The sequence below is a fragment of the Octodon degus genome, unplaced genomic scaffold (assembly GCF_000260255.1).
Source record: "Octodon degus isolate 3935 unplaced genomic scaffold, OctDeg1.0 scaffold00216, whole genome shotgun sequence".
Taxonomy (NCBI): domain Eukaryota; kingdom Metazoa; phylum Chordata; class Mammalia; order Rodentia; family Octodontidae; genus Octodon; species Octodon degus.
In genome coordinates, this window is record NW_004524792.1 from 2,181,039 (window position 1) to 2,198,929 (window position 17,891).

Below are 17,891 nucleotides of genomic sequence, written 5' to 3' on the forward strand. Positions count from 1 at the left end.
GTAATCCTCTTGTCTCAGCCTGGCCAGCACTGGGATTATAAGCATATGCCGCCACGCCCAGTTTTGGTGGCACTGTGCCCTTTGGTTCTGGGGCTGGCATGGCATGTAGTACTGGGGCTTCATATCACCTTCAGTTAAATATTTTATAGTCTGGCTTTGCTGCGTCTCCCGCAAGAATGAAGACCATTCTTAGCAATCAGACAGTCGACAGTCCAGAAAATGTCGACATCACTCTGAAAGGACGTACAGTTATTGTGAAGGGCCTCAGAGTAACCCTCCAGAGGGACTTCAACCACATCAGTCTCCTTGGGAAGAAAAAAGAGGCTCCGAGTTGACAGATGGTGGGGAAACAGAAAGGAGTTGGCAACTGTCCACATGATTTGTAGCCATGTACAGAACATGATTAAGGGGTTACACTGGGTTTTCGTTTGTAAGATGAGGTCTGGGTATGCTCACTTCCCCATCAACATCGTTATTTAGGAGAATGGGTCTCTTGTCGAAATTCGGAATTTCTTGGGTGAAAAATACATTTGCTGAGTTCATATGAGGGCAGGTGTTGCTTGCTCAGTATCTCAAACCCAGAAAGATGAACTAATCCTTAAAGGAAGTGACACTGAGCTTGTTTCAAATTTAGCTGCTTTGATTCAGCAAGCCACAACAGTCAAAAACAAGGATATCAGAAAATTTTTGGATGGTATCTGTTTCTGAAAAGGGAACAGTTCAATAGCCAGATGAGTAAGATCCAAGAGTTAATCCAGCCACAGAAACAAGCTTCTGGATTGTAAAGCCAATCTGATATTTAAATGAGACAGTAAAAGAGCTTTATTAAAAAAATATTTTATAGTCTGTTTTTCCGTCTGCTTCATACTCTTTCTCACAAAGAATTTTCATTTCGTTGGTTCAGTAGTCAAATGAATTAGCAAGGATTTCTAGATACACATTTAGTTATCATCACATATCAGGTATAATTACCATAACTAGTAATGTCCTTGAAAATATCAAACTTAATAAAATACTGTAACAATCATTTTAAGTGTTACTGATGCTACCAATTGTAGGTGTTAGTTTTTTGAATTTATGTGTAGAAAGATATAATGTGGAAAGCATTTTAAATTATGTGATTTATTTTAGGTGTCGAAGAAAATATTCAAGAAGTTGTTGGGCATATCACTGAGGGTGTGTGCAGGCCTCTAAAAGTAAGAGACTTTGTTCTTGTGTATGTTATAAAGTATTTAGTTAAAATATTACCGTATGAGCTTAAATAACTCAAACTGTAGCCTTGTCAAATTAACACATTTATTAACCTAGTAAAGTTTCTGGAATTAATATTATTTCCAGTTTTCTCTTTAGGAAGGAGAATTAGAAATATTCTTAGTTTGCATATATTGGCTTATTTTTACAAGTTATATTTCCTGTAGTAACTTGCTTAATCAATTGAGAAAAAGCCCTATTGAATTAAATGAACTAATATCTGAACTCTTAAGAGAATTACTAAGAAAATATCCCACTTACTTTGTTAGTTTATATTAGTCTATGGATAAAATTATGTATCAGTATTATTGCAATACTGTGTATATTACAAGAAACAAATTTAGAGTGAAACTTGGACTAGGCTTTCCATTCCAAGTATGTATAGAATCTCTTATACGTACAGAATACTTGTCAGTTGTTGGTTTATATGTCATTGTTCCTACATTTTAATTTCATATTATAGAAATTAATGACTATAAATTTTATAGTTCACTTTTCTCAAGAATTAAATTTTAAAGCTACATTTCTAGAATTTTGTTTGTTGCTATCCCACACAAGCACATCTTAGAAAATACAATTTATGATAATTGATTATATTTATGAATTTAGTTATTACAACTTGATCATTTTGGGGTCCAGTTTTATATTCAGGAAACAAAGTTCAGTTTTATATTCAGTAAAAAAATAGTATTTTGAAATTATTTTACATGTTTCTACCAAATGAAAAAATTTACTTCACCATAGTTTGATATTCAGATATTATAGCTTATGTAATGAGCTTATTTTGTATACAGTTAGCAAAAGGGGAATAAAAGTAAATTTCCTTTTCTTGTCATATCTTTTTATAACTGTAGTTATGACCTCTAGTCACTTTGATAAATTATACTGTACCTATAATTGACCCCTTCCTAAATTGTATTATTTACTAGAATTTTTTTGTTTCAAAATGTAATTATATAAAAAAATAATTCTAGAATCCAAAGGTTGGATTGGACATGAGCATTTCTTGTCTTGGTCTGTTTAAGAAATTCTATTCTGTTAAATAGGTTTGACACCCACCTCTTAACGTAAAGAAATTATATACTGAAGCCTGCCTTTGAAACATACTTATAAATTCTCATTTAATCTTCCAAACTTGTGTATCAACAGTATTGTGATCTCCCCGAATAATTTTAATGTCAGTTAACAAGAGATTGAAAATCAGTAAATAAAATATCTCTTTATTTTATAATTTTAATAAGTTGGAAAAAAAAAAAACCAAACACTAAGGATTTCCTAAGTGACAAATCTTAAATGTTTCCATATGGTCCTGTTAGCGTTAGGGTGAAAATAAGGTTAGGGCATAAATAAAGTTAAACACTTCCAGCTTACAGTGGCACAGGTTAAACGTTTCCATTCAGAATAGTTCCAGTAAGGGCCTAGAAAGGTACCAATAATGGAATAGAATCCAGCCGGGCAAACATTAAATCCCTTAGTCCCATATCCAGCACCTGGGATAGTCTGTGGCAAAATGTGAAACTGCAAAGGGCTTGGGCGGCAGCACCCTACTGCACTTCCACTGGGTCAAGCTCCTGTGGCTTCTGTCTTGGGCTGGCTCTGCTCCTCCTTGCAGTTTTCCTCAGGCGTTCCATGTTCCTGGATTCTCCACACTTCTGAGGTCTCCGCTGTACCTTTTGAGTCCGCACTCCACACACTGTTGTCTCAAGGGCATGGTGCTTGGCCTCCGGGTCCTCTTCTGAAGTCTGGGTAGAACTAACTCTTGCTGACCTCACAGCTCTTACATTCTGCATGTGCCCCAATCCAGCACCATGTGGATGATGCCAAAATCTGCTGCCAGCTGGCTAAGTAGTGAGGCTTCCTTCTTTCTCGGTTATAAGGGTGATTGCCTGGATTGCTGAGCACTAGGAACCCAGTCCTAAGAAAAAATGACCTTTGCAAGTGCCATTCTGGAACATGGTGCCTTGGGGCCTCATTCTCAAAAAGAAAGTCTTTAACCTCTGCAATTTTGGGGACTGCAAAGGATGGAGTCCTGGGGCTGATGCCTTAAGGCTTTCTTTTCTGTTAGCTTTTTAATGCCAGTTATTTCGGCAACCTTGTTCTCTTCTCCTTATTCTCTGTCTGCTGCATCTTTGCTGGCTGCAACTTTATTGGGGCTTCTTTTCTGACCAAACTTAAAACTAAATCATTCTTCTAGACTTTCAAGGTAGAGCTAAAACCCACCACCAGCTGTCCTGCCATTGCCTGAGCAGTAGACTGCCTTGGAATGTCCTCCCTCAGATTAGTCCACCGCACATAGATTTCAGGCTCCGCCAATGTCTGCACATGGCCAAAATGTAGACGTATTTTCTGCCAGAGCACATGGCCTGGATTCTAAGTGCTAGTGGAATTCTTCTAACTGCAACTTCCTGAGCCTGGTCTTTCTGTCTGCATGGCTTTCAGCATTCTGGTCTGGCTTCTTTCAGGCACAGCTCAGACATCCTAGGGCTGCTTGTGTTGCCATCATCTCCAGACCTTTCCACACTCCTCCTGCAGACCATTTCTGTAGGCTTCCGTACCATACTGTCAGAAACAGACACAGGAACGATCCCACTTATGGTACCAAAATCTGTCTTAGTTATTTTTTCCTTGCTGGGACAAGATATCCAGAACCCACAATTAAAGGAAGAAAGGTGTGTGTAGCTCGCAGTTTGTAGGGATTTCAGTCCATAGTCAGCTCCAAGGCAGGGCAGGATGGTGAAGAAGAAACAGTTCACGGCTGGCAGGCAATAGCAAGCCTCCGTCTCCTTCCCGTTATACTCCATCCAGGCTGCAAGCCTGCTGGCCGGGGCATGGCTGCGTGTAAGCGCTAGCTGCCCCCTCGCACACGTTCGAGAGCCACTGTTCTGTTCATCCATTTGCAAGCTTTTCTGCCTGAGGCCTGTCCACTTCAGATATCTGCCAGTGTCCCGTCTGTCTTTCTAATGATAGTTGCAGTTTCTTGGGTAATGGTAGTGATGATGGTGTGCTGAGCTCTCCTGCATCTTACATCTGCTTTCACGTTTTAGTGACTGTGTCCTCCACCGTCATCACCACCGTAACTGCTCGTCGTTCGCTGCCGCCACCACCTCTGCGGTGATTTTTGGTCTTCTGTTTTTGTTTTTCTGTTGCTTTTCCCTGAGATGGTTGGCTTTTGCTGCACATTTGGTGACTCACATAACTCACAGGGCAGCGTTTTCTTTCAATGCATCAGGCAGGCTGATCTTAAGGTCTCACTTCTCTGTTGTAGAGGCAGTGCTTTCTGAAACTCAGTCTAGGTAGTATGAGAGAAGCAGGTATGTTTTCTGTCTCTATTTCTACCTTTTTCTTTTTCTTCTTTTCTTTTCCTCTCTTTTCCTTGTCTTCCTTTTTCACTTTCTTAAGGGAGTTGGAATATGATTATTTTTTTGATGTCTAGGTAATTTAAAAGGCAAGTTGCCTGACAGCTGAGATGCTGTTATACGTCAGTCTACTAGGGAGAAGCTGTCTATTTACAATTATTAACCTTTATTTTGCTCTAATAATTATGTCAAAATTTGGAAAACATAATTTTATTGATAAATAATTTAAATCATCTTTGAGGCTTTATTCTAAAAAAAAATTAACATACAGAAATTGGGATTTTTGTTGGGGATATAGCTCACTGGCACAGTGCTTGCCTAGCAAGGACAAGGTCCTGAGTTCAGTTCCCGGTACTACCCCCCACGCAAGGAGAAATTAGGATTTTATAATTCAGGTGTCATTCATGACATGTAGTATTATGGTAAATAGCTAGTTTATTGCCTCTGCCGAAGGATGAACCCATCTGATAAATGTATTAATATAAAAATAAATTAACTTCTATAATTCAGGAAATTTTTATATGCTGTTATCCATGTTTGTGAGATCTCATTCTAGGAAATTACATTTGCTGGCATAATATTTGCTGAAATCAAAGTACAGAGAAACTTCAACTTTCAAGACTTTATTAATCATCTGTTCTATCATATGCTGCATAGATGTAAAAGAATTGGAAGATATCTTTGTGTTTAGAAGCTTGTTAGAGGGCCAGCCAAATAGTTCAGTAGATTAAAGTGCTTGCTGAGGCAGCCACAGGGGCCGCAAGATCCCTGGCCTGCTGTGGCTGGCCCTGCCCCTGGGGCATGCTGAGACGGAGATTGAGACTGGGCGTGGTGGTGCGCACCTGTAATCGCAGCACTTGGGAGGCTGTAAACAGGAGGATCACTACGATTCTGATCTATGTGATGAGACCCTGTACACCCTGTCCTAAATACAAAAAATAAATAGACGCTAGTTAGAAAAACAAAGATACAACATACATAGTAGTTTTAAGCACACATAGCAAACAACCTGTAACCATGTATTAGTGTGTTTTCAATGGCAAGACAAGATCTCTTATTTGTCCTCTGAATATTTAGGCACCAAGCAGCATATTCCTGCTGATAATCAATTTTTGTAGAATTTATGTGTGTTAAAATGTTTATTTTACCACTCATTACTTAATATTTATAAGTTCTTTATTTAGAAGGTATTTTGTAACTGCCACAAAAATAAGTGGTACCTTTATTAATTTCTTGAGCTATTTTGAAGCCAGGCTGTTTTTCTCCTATGTCTCAATAGGTTCGAATTGAACAAGTAATACTTGCTGAACCTGGGGCAGTTTTATTATACAAAATTTCTAATCTCCTCAAATTTTACCACCATACAATCAGGTAAGTAGAATAATGAAAGGTAATTGTTAAATCTTATGAATTTTAGAAGACAGCACTGTAAGATTTTTAGTGTTTTCGTTTTGCATATAACTAACTAGAATTGGCAGAAGCTCTTGCACTATTTCAAACATTCTGTGTGCTTTATGCCTTCTATATCTTGAGGTCTGTCATGTCCCTTTGTGTTTTCTCCAGGTCTAATTGTATAAGCATGTCTCTGCATATGCACACACACACACATAGACGTATCTACAACTTATATAATAACATAGGCTTACGACATAAGCATTTATTACGTAGTAAGTGAAATATGCGGCAAGCGGAGCAGTTAACTACATTTAGAATGGGGTGTACTTTATTCTAGATATAAATGATTTAATCATTTAGTACAAACCAGAGCCTAGACCTGAGTCCTGGGGCACCCACATTTATAGGGTCCGGAAGGGGAGAAACGAATGAAGAAGCCTGGAGAGAGAGAGCCAGTGAAGTAAAGGGAGAGATCAGGAGACTTACAACGTCTAATGCATTTATTCGTGTACATTAAAACTCCTAACAAGAGAGACGTGGAATACAGGAAACAAGAACTCTAGTGCATGTACTTGGTTTCGTATCTTTTCCTATAAAACTGTATCCCTGGAGCTAATAATTACTTTGTTTCATAGCCGCTTGCATTTCCTCTGCTCCATCACTATTTCAGGTCCAGTGAAGTGGACCTAAGGTGACCTAGCAGTGTAGCCAGACATCAGGTGGCCGCTTCCCTCTTGACAGCCCTGCTTACGCACTCGTTTGTTCCAGTGTTAATGGGGTGCTCTCCGTGCTGTGTGGCTCTCACCTGGGATTCCTCTTCTTCACCAGCCTGCTCAGTCCTGCCTTATCCCAGACTCTTACCATCACCGAATAGCACTTACATGCTTCTCAATTAAATGTCTACCTGTGCTGTATAATCATAACTGTAGACAAAGCCTGGGAGGGTGAAGTTTGGGTTGTGGCAGTGGGAAACTGGATTTCCCCATTAGGGGACTTGTACCTAATACTTACAAGTGAACAAACAGTAGGAGAGTAAACATTGGGCAGAAAAATGGAGTGAAACATCAGAAGAAGTGTCTACAAGTATCTGGACCACTTACTGGTTCCTAATGAATATTGAAAAGATAGTAAATTTAGATTAAGTGAAAGCAGCTAATTACTCCAACTTTTAAAAAATACCTGTAATCAATCCCTGGTTCCACAAAAAAAACAAACCAAACCAACCAAACAAAAGAATACCTGTCAATATAACTATCCTTTCAAAATATTGCATGTGTAGAACTGTCTCCGTTACTATTCTCTTGTTGCTGGGACAAAATACCAAACACCCAAACTTAAGGAAGGAAAAGTTTATTTAGCTCGCAGTTTATGGAGGTTTCAGTCCAAATTTGGCTGGCTCCAAGGCAGAGTGACACATGGCAAAAAGCCACAGTTCACAAGAGTGGAAAAACTGCGGAGAGCAGAGGGAGGAACAGCAGCTGCAGCAGCTAGCAAGCCCCTCCCCCTTCCTTAGTTGTATTCAGGCTATCGGGCCAGGGCGGCTGTAGCACTCGCACCCATAATCCCAGCACTGGATCATGAGTTAATCACAGACTCTAGATGTTGCCCCAGTGACTGCATAAGGCTTTGGGGTGACAACTAGACACAAACTAACAGGCATATATGGGAATTTGTTCCAGTTTACTTCGTATTTAGCATATGTTTTTTAACTGAAATCCTTTTTTAAAAAAAAAAATACAAGTATTCTCTCTACAAGTAATTTGCTTGTATTTTACAATTAGTTTTATACTTTGTACTGATAGTTTGCTTTGTTTACATGACCTGCACAAGAATATAACCAATTTTAATTTCAGAATGTAGTAAAATATACTGCATTTTCACTCATGTCAGTGTAACATACAATGTATCGTTAAATTTCCATGACTTTGGTTTAGTATTTACTAGTATATTCTGTGTCATCATATTTATCTTTGGCTGTATAAATTATTTTAGGTATAATATGTTACTATGCCTTTAGAAATTATTATCTCCTGGATTACAATATATTTTCATGTCCACAAAAAGTTTTTTTTTTCTCTCTCTCTGTGTATTTAGGACAGGAGCTACAGGGTCTCACTACATAGATCGGACTCATAGTGAGTCTCTTGTTTTCAGCTTCCCAAGTGCTGGGATTGCAGACACATGCCACCACGCCTAATCTCAGTCGCCACCTCAGCATACCCCAGGGGCAGGGCTGGCATGGCACACAGGGGATTGAACCCTGGCCACCATGCTCTGCCTAAGCAGCCACTTTAGTCTGCTGCACTGTCAGACCAGCCCCCAAAAGCTTTTTTCTTAAACAAATTTTAAAAGTACTTCTGATATATAAACTGAGAAAAATCAAATGGGCAATTGTTTTGTATGCATAATTAGATTGTGGCAAAAATGAAAGACCTCTTTGGACAGGTTTTTAAATAATTAGTTTAAATATACTGTTATTTAAGCAGCTGCATAAACTTGAGAAGCTATAGCTGTGTCAATGATATGCCATAATGGCTTTAATTATAATGATGTAACCAACTTGAGTTTTTATAGTAGAGCTGTTGATGGAATGCATTTCTTAAAGTTAAAATTATACCTTCTTGGATAGTCAAGGCACATGTTTATTATAGTAGAAGAAAAATGGAGATACTGGTTCACACAATGCAAATTTTGTTGATAACTGCATTTTTTGCTAAAAGAGATTATGAAATACTAAAATCATTGTACAGGCTGAGTGCCCTTAGTTAAGATATTTTGGGTCAGAACTGTTTTAGATTTCAGTGATTTTTGGAGTTAGAAATATTTATGCAGACTTTACCAGTTGATCATCCATAATTTGAATATAAAATGTAAAGTGCCCCGAAGTTTGAAACTTTTTGAACGCTTCAATGTAACTCAAAAAGTTTCAGGTTTTGGAACATTTTTTACTGTATTTTCAAATAAGGATGCTTAACCTTCAGTTGATTTTATTCTTAATTTTGATACTTAAAATCTGGTATTTTGTATGATCTTCATATAAAACAATTATAGTACAGTTACAACAGAATAATTGTTTATAATCACAATAATTATTTATATTAACATTAGTATATGATCAATAAAAATTATATAATTATATATAGTATTAAACAATACTAATTATATAATTAATAGAATAATAGTATATTACTTTTATAACTATATTGCAATTACAGTTAGAGTAATTGTTTGCAATTATTATAGAGTACTTTTAGAGTAATTGTTTAACAAATACAATAATTTTTAAAATTACCAAATTTTATTATACTTCTAAAAATGTTAATATAGATCTAGATATTTTAAACATTTTTCCCCAAAAAAATTATTTTTTTTTTTTTAAAAAATACCAAATTTTATTATACTTCTAAAAATGTTAATATAGATCTAGATATTTTAAACATTTTTCCCCAAAAAAATTATTGTAGCTTGTTTTGCAACCTGAGATATTCTTTGCTTTCAGTGGCATTGTTGGAAATAGTGCAACTACTTTATTAACCACCATTGAGGAAATGCATTTGCTAAGCAAAAAAATATTTTTCAATAGTTTGAGTCTTCATGCAAGTAAATTAATGGACAAGGTATGTTTAAAAAATATAGTTCTTACATTTTGTGATTTGTGAATTGTTCACTCTGAAAGGTATTGTTTTAATGGTATTATGTTGCTTTTCTTCACCATTGTATGCAATGTTCTTTTTTTGTGTGTGTGTATTTAGTACAGCGTCTGCAGGGTCTCACTGCACAGATTGGACTCCTAGTGATCCTCCTGTTTTCAGCTTCCCAAACCCTGGGATTACAGGTGTGAACCACCACACCCAGTCTCATTTACCATCTCAGCATGCCCTGGGGGCAGGGATGGCATGCCACGCTGGGGATCGAACCCCAGTCCCTACTTCTGCCTAAGCAGGTGCTTTAATCTGTTGAGCTATCTGGACGGCCCTACAATGTTCTTCTGAGTTCTTCAGATGGATGAAAAATTTTGTCCTAATGAGAGGGTTTCCTGACCCATGTTTATTGTCTGTCTTCCTGGATAGTATAACATTGAGTCATAATTGAAGACAGATGTCAATCCCTAATTTCACTACTGTTTTTTTCTGTAACAAAAACAATCTTAGTATACATAGGTAGCAGTTACATGACATACAAATTGGAAAAGAGGAACGCCTGCATTATTTTTCTTTGCACACAGATTATATTTTTACTCTCTGATTTTTCAGCTTTTTCCTTATGAAATTTTCTGAGTTCTATACTATAGTTATTTGAAAACAGAAGATATAAAACAACCCACAGAAGTAAACAAAAATTTACAAGAGCCCTGTAAGGTCTGATGTTTTAAAATGAATAGAGTATTGTGGTAGGACATGAGGAATAGGTTTATAATCTTTTAAAATTTTGTTTCATTATTAAGGACTCAAATTGTTCAAGAATGCATCATTCTTAACATGTTGGCTTTTTGGTTGTACTTCTCTGTGTAATAGGCTTGTCATACAGGCACAGATTTTATAAGATAGCCTAGTGTACTGGCATATAGAATGATCAGAAATCCCATTGAGAAGATTGTCATTTTTCTAAGCTCAAAGAAGTCTTAATGGGAATTACTTTCTAACTCTCACGTATGAAACAAATTTATTTCAGAAAATGAACAATAAAATGTGTGGAGCAGGAATATCTAATTACATTGTTCTCATATTTTTAATAGTAGTTAATTTTGGTTGCTTGTATAAGTTCTTGTGTAGACAGGCATCTTTTTTTTTTTCTTTTTCTTCACTTTATGTATTTCATACAGGGTCTCTCTGTGTAGCTCAGACCCAGTGTGACATGCGGGACAGGGGTCGAACCCAGGTCCCTGTGCTTGCCAAAGCATGTGTTGACTCCACTGAGCTATCTCGCTGACCCTGCATCTTTTGAAATAATTAGTAGTGATGCAAACATTGAACATGAAAATACATGCTACTTGAGGTGTAGCAAGGGCGAACAACAAGATCTGTTGGCTTCAGGTTGCTGCTCCTTCAGTGAAAAATGATGAGGTGAATCAGTCATTGCTAGTCAGTTCTGTGTTTTATGAAAGGGAAAGTTCTATGTTTGCAGAAAAGGAAGGGTGTGTATAGCAACATGCATATGTTCCTTTTCAGGGTGGGAGCTCTCCTGAAAGGCAGGTACAGAGTTGAACTTCAAAGAGCTTTAAAGAGTTAGGTAGTTGAAGGAGGTGAATAGAGCCCATCTTAAGTCAAAGAAGCAAAAAAGAAAATGCCAGCATGCATGCTGTAAGTCATTAATAAACAGATTTTTAAAATGTATTGAAAGAATCGCTTGAAAGGTGTTTTATCATATGGATAGGAGGTAGTCTATGTTGAAGACAAGGATATTAAGAGGATTAATATAGTCATTTTTAGGCAAGTATATTATCTAAGAGAAAGACTGGAAATAGCCACAAAGGGACAGTTTCTGGAAAGGTAGTGGCAAAATCTTTGAAACTTGCTGATTCGTTGAATATGAATAAGGATGAAGCAGAGTCTAGAATTGCTCGGTGTCTCACAACTGTCTAGAATACTGGGAAGGGGTAAAGATGGTGACAGCGTCTTAGCTATATAAGTTGAGCTTGAGGACTGTCCCTCTGGAAGTGGGAACTGTTCGTGTAGATTTAGAGTTTTCCATACAGAAGCTATTTTAATCCATGCGCTTAAATTGGGTCACTGGGGATCACTTTTTTTTTTATGGGAGTAGAGCTGCATGACATACACTCTGGGGAATATTGATGGCTTTGCTGAATACCTCAGCAGTGTGGTAGAAATGGCAGACAGATTGCAATATGTGAAAAAGCACGGGGATCAGCATGCGACCCAAAGTCGCAACTATTGTTACACAGTTGGGACTCAAGACTAGAGATAAAACATGTTTGGCATTCAGATGTAGACATATGAAGTACAGCAATAAAACAAACTGATAAAAGGAAGGATGGACAACAGAAAACAGTTACATTTTGAAAAGGTAAAAAAAAGTCAGTTTCTGAAGCTCTGATATAGACATAATGAGCTATAAGAGTTAGCCTTATAGTCGGTGATATTTCTCAGCTATATTGTAGATGGGAGCTTGGATAGCATTATCTAGGAATTGCTTCTTTCTCATAAATTTTTGTTCCGTAGAGTACAAAGCCTCATTACTTCTGAGGTAATATGAAAAAGAAACTCGTGTCACTTTCTGTGCTGATTTGTAGACTTCAGAACAAGTGATGAATAATTTACAGATTGTTAATGTATTACCTGGTGTTTTTTGTGTATATTATTTTACCATGAACTCAGATTTACCCTTTAAAATTTAGTGGAAAAATATAAACAGTGGCTAAACCATTCTTTTTTTTTAGGTGGAACTCCCACCACCTGATCTTGGACCAAGTTCTGCCCTGAATCAGACGCTTACGTTGCTGCGTGAAGTTCTGGCCTCGCATGATTCTTCAGTTGTTCCGTTAGATGCTCGGCAGGCCGACTTTGTGCAGGTGGTTTGTGATTCCATGTGCTTGCTCTGTGCTCCTCCATTGTACGTTCTGTCCTAAACTGGCCTGTGCGGCCCAGGTATTTTGACCAACATTTTCCTTAGTTACTGATACTCCTTCAGTATTAATCCAGTTAGTTTTTTTTAAAAAAAGGTATCAATTCATTGATGCTGGTTTTTAGAATTATGTAGTTATTAACATCATTTAATCTTTTCTTAGATGTGTCTGAATGTTGACTGCTCTCCCCTGAGCATGGCGTTCAATCTTCAGTACTATTAATGCAGGACCTAGTCACTCATTAGGAAGTGAGGAATTACTCTTCTTTTCCTTGATAGGTTTTGTCGTGTGTCCTGGACCCGCTCCTCCAGATGTGCACAGTGTCGGCCAGCAATTTGGGCACAGCTGACATGGCTACTTTCATGGTTAATTCATTGTATATGATGAAAACAACATTAGCTTTATTTGAGTTCACTGACAGACGTCTAGAAATGCTACAATTTCAGGTAAATTTTGGGCATAAAATGTCTCTTATTTGCTGTTGTGGAATATTTTTTGCCTTTATGTGATAGCTTTAAGTTACTGACTTTGGCTAGTTTCAGTGACCTAATTCCTATAAATCCTTTGATATGGTCTGATGAAAGGTTAAACACACATGCACACACATTCAGTGTTTTGTTTTTCAGCTTTGGTGAAGCTGGAATGTGAACTGGTTAAGATGCTTGTTCAAAACATACTGTAGAGTGGTGACATGAAGCTTTTTTGATTTGAATAGCTACTCAGTACTGCATGTAGATACAAAATTCTGAGCTGTGAATACTGTGCTGTATTTTTCAAGCTGTGTAGCTACTGCAGAATGTGTTACAGAGGACAGATATATTTTTATCTATGTGTAAAGTATGTTAGGCAAAACATTACTGTTTGCTCTACCACTATTCTTATAAGCTAGATATATTGCTTAAGAGTATGCATGATGGCTAAAATGAAGACATTTGTAAAAGCTACTGGATACTGAGGTCCCAATTTTAGAGTGACAGTGGTAGATACAGCGTTCAAAAAAACCAGTGATCTATTATATTAAGAATTCATTTGTTAGGTTAAGAGGTTTTTGAGAAGTTAATCTTTTTTTTTCTTTGTATTTGGTTCAGGGTCTGAAGGGTCTACAGGGTCTCACTACATAGATTGGACTCGTAGTGATTCTCCCATTTTCAGCTTCCCAAGCGCTGGGATTACAGGCGCACACTACCACGCCTAGTCTCGATCACAGTCTCAGCGCACCCTGTGGGTAGGGCCAGCACAGCACACTGGGGATTAAACCCCGGCCCCTGCAATCTGCCTAAGCAAGTGCTTTAGTCTGCTGATCTATCTGACTGGCCAAAGTTAATCTTGACACATCTCAATTTGTGATATTTTCTAATTGTTCCTTTTAAAAGAAATGCCTCACAGTTATCATCATCCATAACTTAGAGTCATGTAATAAATACCAGGGTTTGTTATGTAAAGGCAAAGTGTACCATCATTTCCATCTTAACATCTTCCCCTCATTGCTCCTTCAGTTGTTTCGCTTTGGTTGGTTGAGACCTGGTCTCCCTTGCAGTTCATGAACTGCTTGAATCCCGTGTTGCCCCTGGCTTAAGCTCTCTGCTTGTCTCTGGGGTGTGCAGTGTTCAGTTACAGGCGTGCAGCTCCGTGCCCAGCTCCTTCAGTCCTTATGCTTCTTTGGTGTTCATAACTCTAAATGTTTATGTGTATTGCTACATACAGATTTTTTCCAGTTTTTTTATTTGGACTTAATGTATTAAGCTTGCACTATAGACATTAAAAACATAGTTCTCCACTTTTACATACATACACACACAAACATACACACACACACACACACACACACACACACACACACACACGAAATGACTATATTTAGAGCCTTTTCATCTTTCCAGTCATATAGTTGTGCAATGTTATATAAATTATTTTTGCTATGTAAATCATATTGATAGTTGAACAATATAATGAAAATGTATTAGTTTCTTTCTTAAATAACTTTGTTTTCTATGGAATTTTTGACACTTAAAAATTTTTTAAAATTTTGTACTTGTCAATAATTTAATGTCTGACTTTTTTTTAATGTCTAACATTTATCTAAATGTTTTCATAAGATATTCAGGTATCTCAAGTGTTCTGTGTTCAGCAGCTTCACCTTGTGCTGAGTCTGCTTATTCTGGTGTATGTCTTTGGGCATCCCTGGGCCCCAGCTGACTATATCACTTGGGCTAGCCACATGTACATCAGCTCTCTCTGGGCAGGTCTTTATTCCTCTAATGGCATTGCTGGTAATTGTTCTGCCAGCAAATGATTCTTTCTCCAGTTTCCAGTGGACGTTTTCTCTCTGCCCTTGAGCCCTGCTAGACCCCCTCAGTGGCCATTTCCAGGGGACTGGTCCCTGCACTTGCACTGAACATGGTAACATGACATGGGCTGCATGGATTTTCGTAGGTTCACTATTGAAAGGGCCAAGTAAGGTCTTTTCATTGAAAGGTATGGCTTATTGGAGTTCCCTGTTTTCTGTCAGTCATCTGATAGAAACATTCTTCCCCTCTTACCTTATCCCAGTATTTCAAGTAGAAAACCAGGTTAGTATAATTATCCTTTGCTTGTAGTTAAGGAGTCTGTCCATCTGGAAGCTCATGAATATTTCTTTGAGTACAGGTATTTCCCCAGCATATTTTAGTTATATCTCTTCTCTCATTGTTTTTCTGAGGCGTCACAGAGCCATTTCAGTTTGGAGATAGAAACCTTTCTTTTGTTCAATGATTTTCACTTTTTCTTTAATCATCATTTCTCCATGTGTCATTTTTTATATATTTTTGATGCTCCTGGTTTATATTATCTTACTTGACCTCTTTAAAAGAGGACTTAGATTCTTGGGCCAGTGATACAGCACCTGCCTGGAAAGTGGAAGGTCCTGAGTTCAGTCCCTGGTACCACTTAAAAGAGAAAGAAAAAAAAACACTCTTCCCTTTGATGTATGTCTTTGGTATTTTTTCCATATTTTCTTCCATTTTTCTTTCAGACCCCTAAGTTGGTTCTTAGTGATAATTATCCTTTCTCTTATTGTTTATATTTATACATCTGTTCTTCTTTGATTTCTAGCAAGTCCAGTAAATAAGGGCTGCAATTTACTTTCTTGGTCACTTATTTAGGGGGAAGAATGCAGCTATTGGAGTTACTTGAATGAGGCAGACATTCAGATGGTGACGTGAACTATCAGGAGCAACGGTTTATGACATTGGCAAACCTTTAAAACCTAAGAGAAGACTGGGCGTGGTGGTACACACCTGTAATCCCAGCACTTGATTTTTTTTTTTTTTTTTTTTTTTTTTTGTGGTACCAGGGATTGAACTCAATGACCCTGTGCTTGCTTGGCAAGCACTTATTCTACTGCGCTATCTCCCCAGCCCTAATCCTTGCACTTGAGAGGCAGAAAACAGGAGGATCAGTACAAGCTGTTCTGTGTAGTGAGACCTTGTAGTCCCTGTACATTTTTTTAAAAAGCTAAGGGAACTTTCTGATGAGGAATGGAAGGAAAACCTCCAGCCTTTCAGGCTTTTGTGGCAAAACAAGGAAGGAGCAGTATTCTTCCCACTGGGAGATGCTTTAATAAGTCAAGATAGTCTATATCATTGCTTTCTCCCCCCATTAGATAGGAGCCTTTGCTGAAGATAGACAAAGCTGGGGAGCACATGCATCTCACTTCTGGTAGCTGCATCTTCTCAGGCCAGTCCTGAACCTGAAATCTTTTGACCAGGATTTTTCTGGAGACTCAGTTCTCTTGACTACTGTATCTTCAGGAAAATTTACTGCCTCAGCTACAGTGCAGTTTCCCTCAGCTTCTCCAGTTGTTTGGCTTGGTTTGTTGAGTCAGTCCAGCACTTTGTAGAGGTAGGAGGCCAGGGGTCAGGCCTCATCTGCTTGAGTATTCTGTTACATCATTGTAACTGGTGTTTTTTGTTTGTGTTCTGTTGATTATCAGTTTTCTTAAAAGAGCTGAGAAACAATATTTTATGGCTAATGATTATTCCTGGAATCTTCTTTGTTTGTTTGTTTTCTTATTAAGGCTGTCTTAGTTACTTTTTACTCCTTGCTGGGACAAATACCTGACACTCAAAATGAAGGAAGGAAAGATTTATTTAGCTCACAGTTACTGGAGGGTTCAGTCCATATTCTGCTGGCTCCAAGGCAAACAGCAGTTCACGCAGCAGAGAACAATGAAGAACAGAGGAGGAGCAGCAGCTGCGGCAGCGTCCATCAAGCCTCTCTTCCCTCTGCGCTGACTGTGCTCCACAGTGAAGATCAGAGCTCCTCCAACCTTGGAAGATTGAGACTTCTCCACAGAAGCAGGGTGGGACAGCAGGAAATCAGGCATGGCGGCTTCCTGCCTTTCTCAATTCCTGGGCCCTGCCCACCTGAAGGGCGAGGCCCCCATGCTGCCAGAGCTGATTCAGCCAAGTTGACACAATGTATCAACTAACACAAAGGCTTTCTTTTCCTTTTCGAAGGACTTCTTAAGAGAAAGAAAAATCTTCTGTTATGGAAAAGCATCCTATGCCTTCTCTAAGTAGATGTGTCTCTTTTCCCATCATTTCCACCTTAGATTTCACAGAGCCACTTCAGTTCAAAGATCTTGCCACTCTAAGGAAAAGCCCATTATGATGCGCTCCACCTCTAGAATAGTGTGTTATATCAGTCATACTCCTCTTTTAGAATTTTTTTGTGCTATGTTTTATTTTAGATTGAAGCACATTTGGACACACTTATAAATGAGCAAGCCTCTTACGTTTTAACCAGAGTCGGCTTGAGTTATATCTACAACACTGTGCAGCAACATAAGCCTGAACAGGTAAGGATAGAGGTTCCTAATTTGAGCAGTTGGCCAATTTTGAGTATGATTTCTAGAGCTGGAGTCTGAATTTGGATTTTGGCTCTGTTGCTATTAGCCATATGTTTCTGGGAAAGTGACTTGTTTTTCTGTGTTCATTTGCTCTTCTGCAGGTTGAAAGTAATAATAGTATCTGTGTTAAAAGATTGTTCTCAACTTTAAGTGAAATAATACATTGTACTGCTCTTAGATGACTGCCCAAGAGTCTCCCAAAATACTATTCTTTCAACTAAAAGTAGTTTTGGTTAAAGTAATGAAAATATATAGAAATTAGTATTGTAAATGCATAAAGGGTATCATACGGGTGAGTTTTTCAGTCTTCTGTTTGTTGTCAGATAACTGAATGTATAAATTACTGTATAAGTAGCAGTTACCCTTTTTTTAATTTAGCAAATCATTAAGACAAAAGTAATCAGTTCTTGAGGCCAAC

The 17,891-nt window shown here is 37.9% G+C and overlaps 1 protein-coding gene across 2 annotated transcripts in view; it reads left to right on the forward strand.

The window, feature by feature from the left end:
- Cog6 (component of oligomeric golgi complex 6) overlaps nucleotides 1–17,891 on the forward strand; it is a 70,484-nt gene that overhangs the window by 39,253 nt on the left and 13,340 nt on the right. For both annotated transcript variants that reach the window (XM_004645047.2, XM_023705286.1), the window contains exons 11-16: nucleotides 1,132–1,196; nucleotides 5,887–5,978; nucleotides 9,502–9,619; nucleotides 12,400–12,531; nucleotides 12,864–13,031; nucleotides 17,315–17,422. In XM_004645047.2, the coding sequence (XP_004645104.1) occupies nucleotides 1,132–1,196; nucleotides 5,887–5,978; nucleotides 9,502–9,619; nucleotides 12,400–12,531; nucleotides 12,864–13,031; nucleotides 17,315–17,422 (683 nt within the window). The remainder of the gene's footprint in view (nucleotides 1–1,131; nucleotides 1,197–5,886; nucleotides 5,979–9,501; nucleotides 9,620–12,399; nucleotides 12,532–12,863; nucleotides 13,032–17,314; nucleotides 17,423–17,891) is intronic.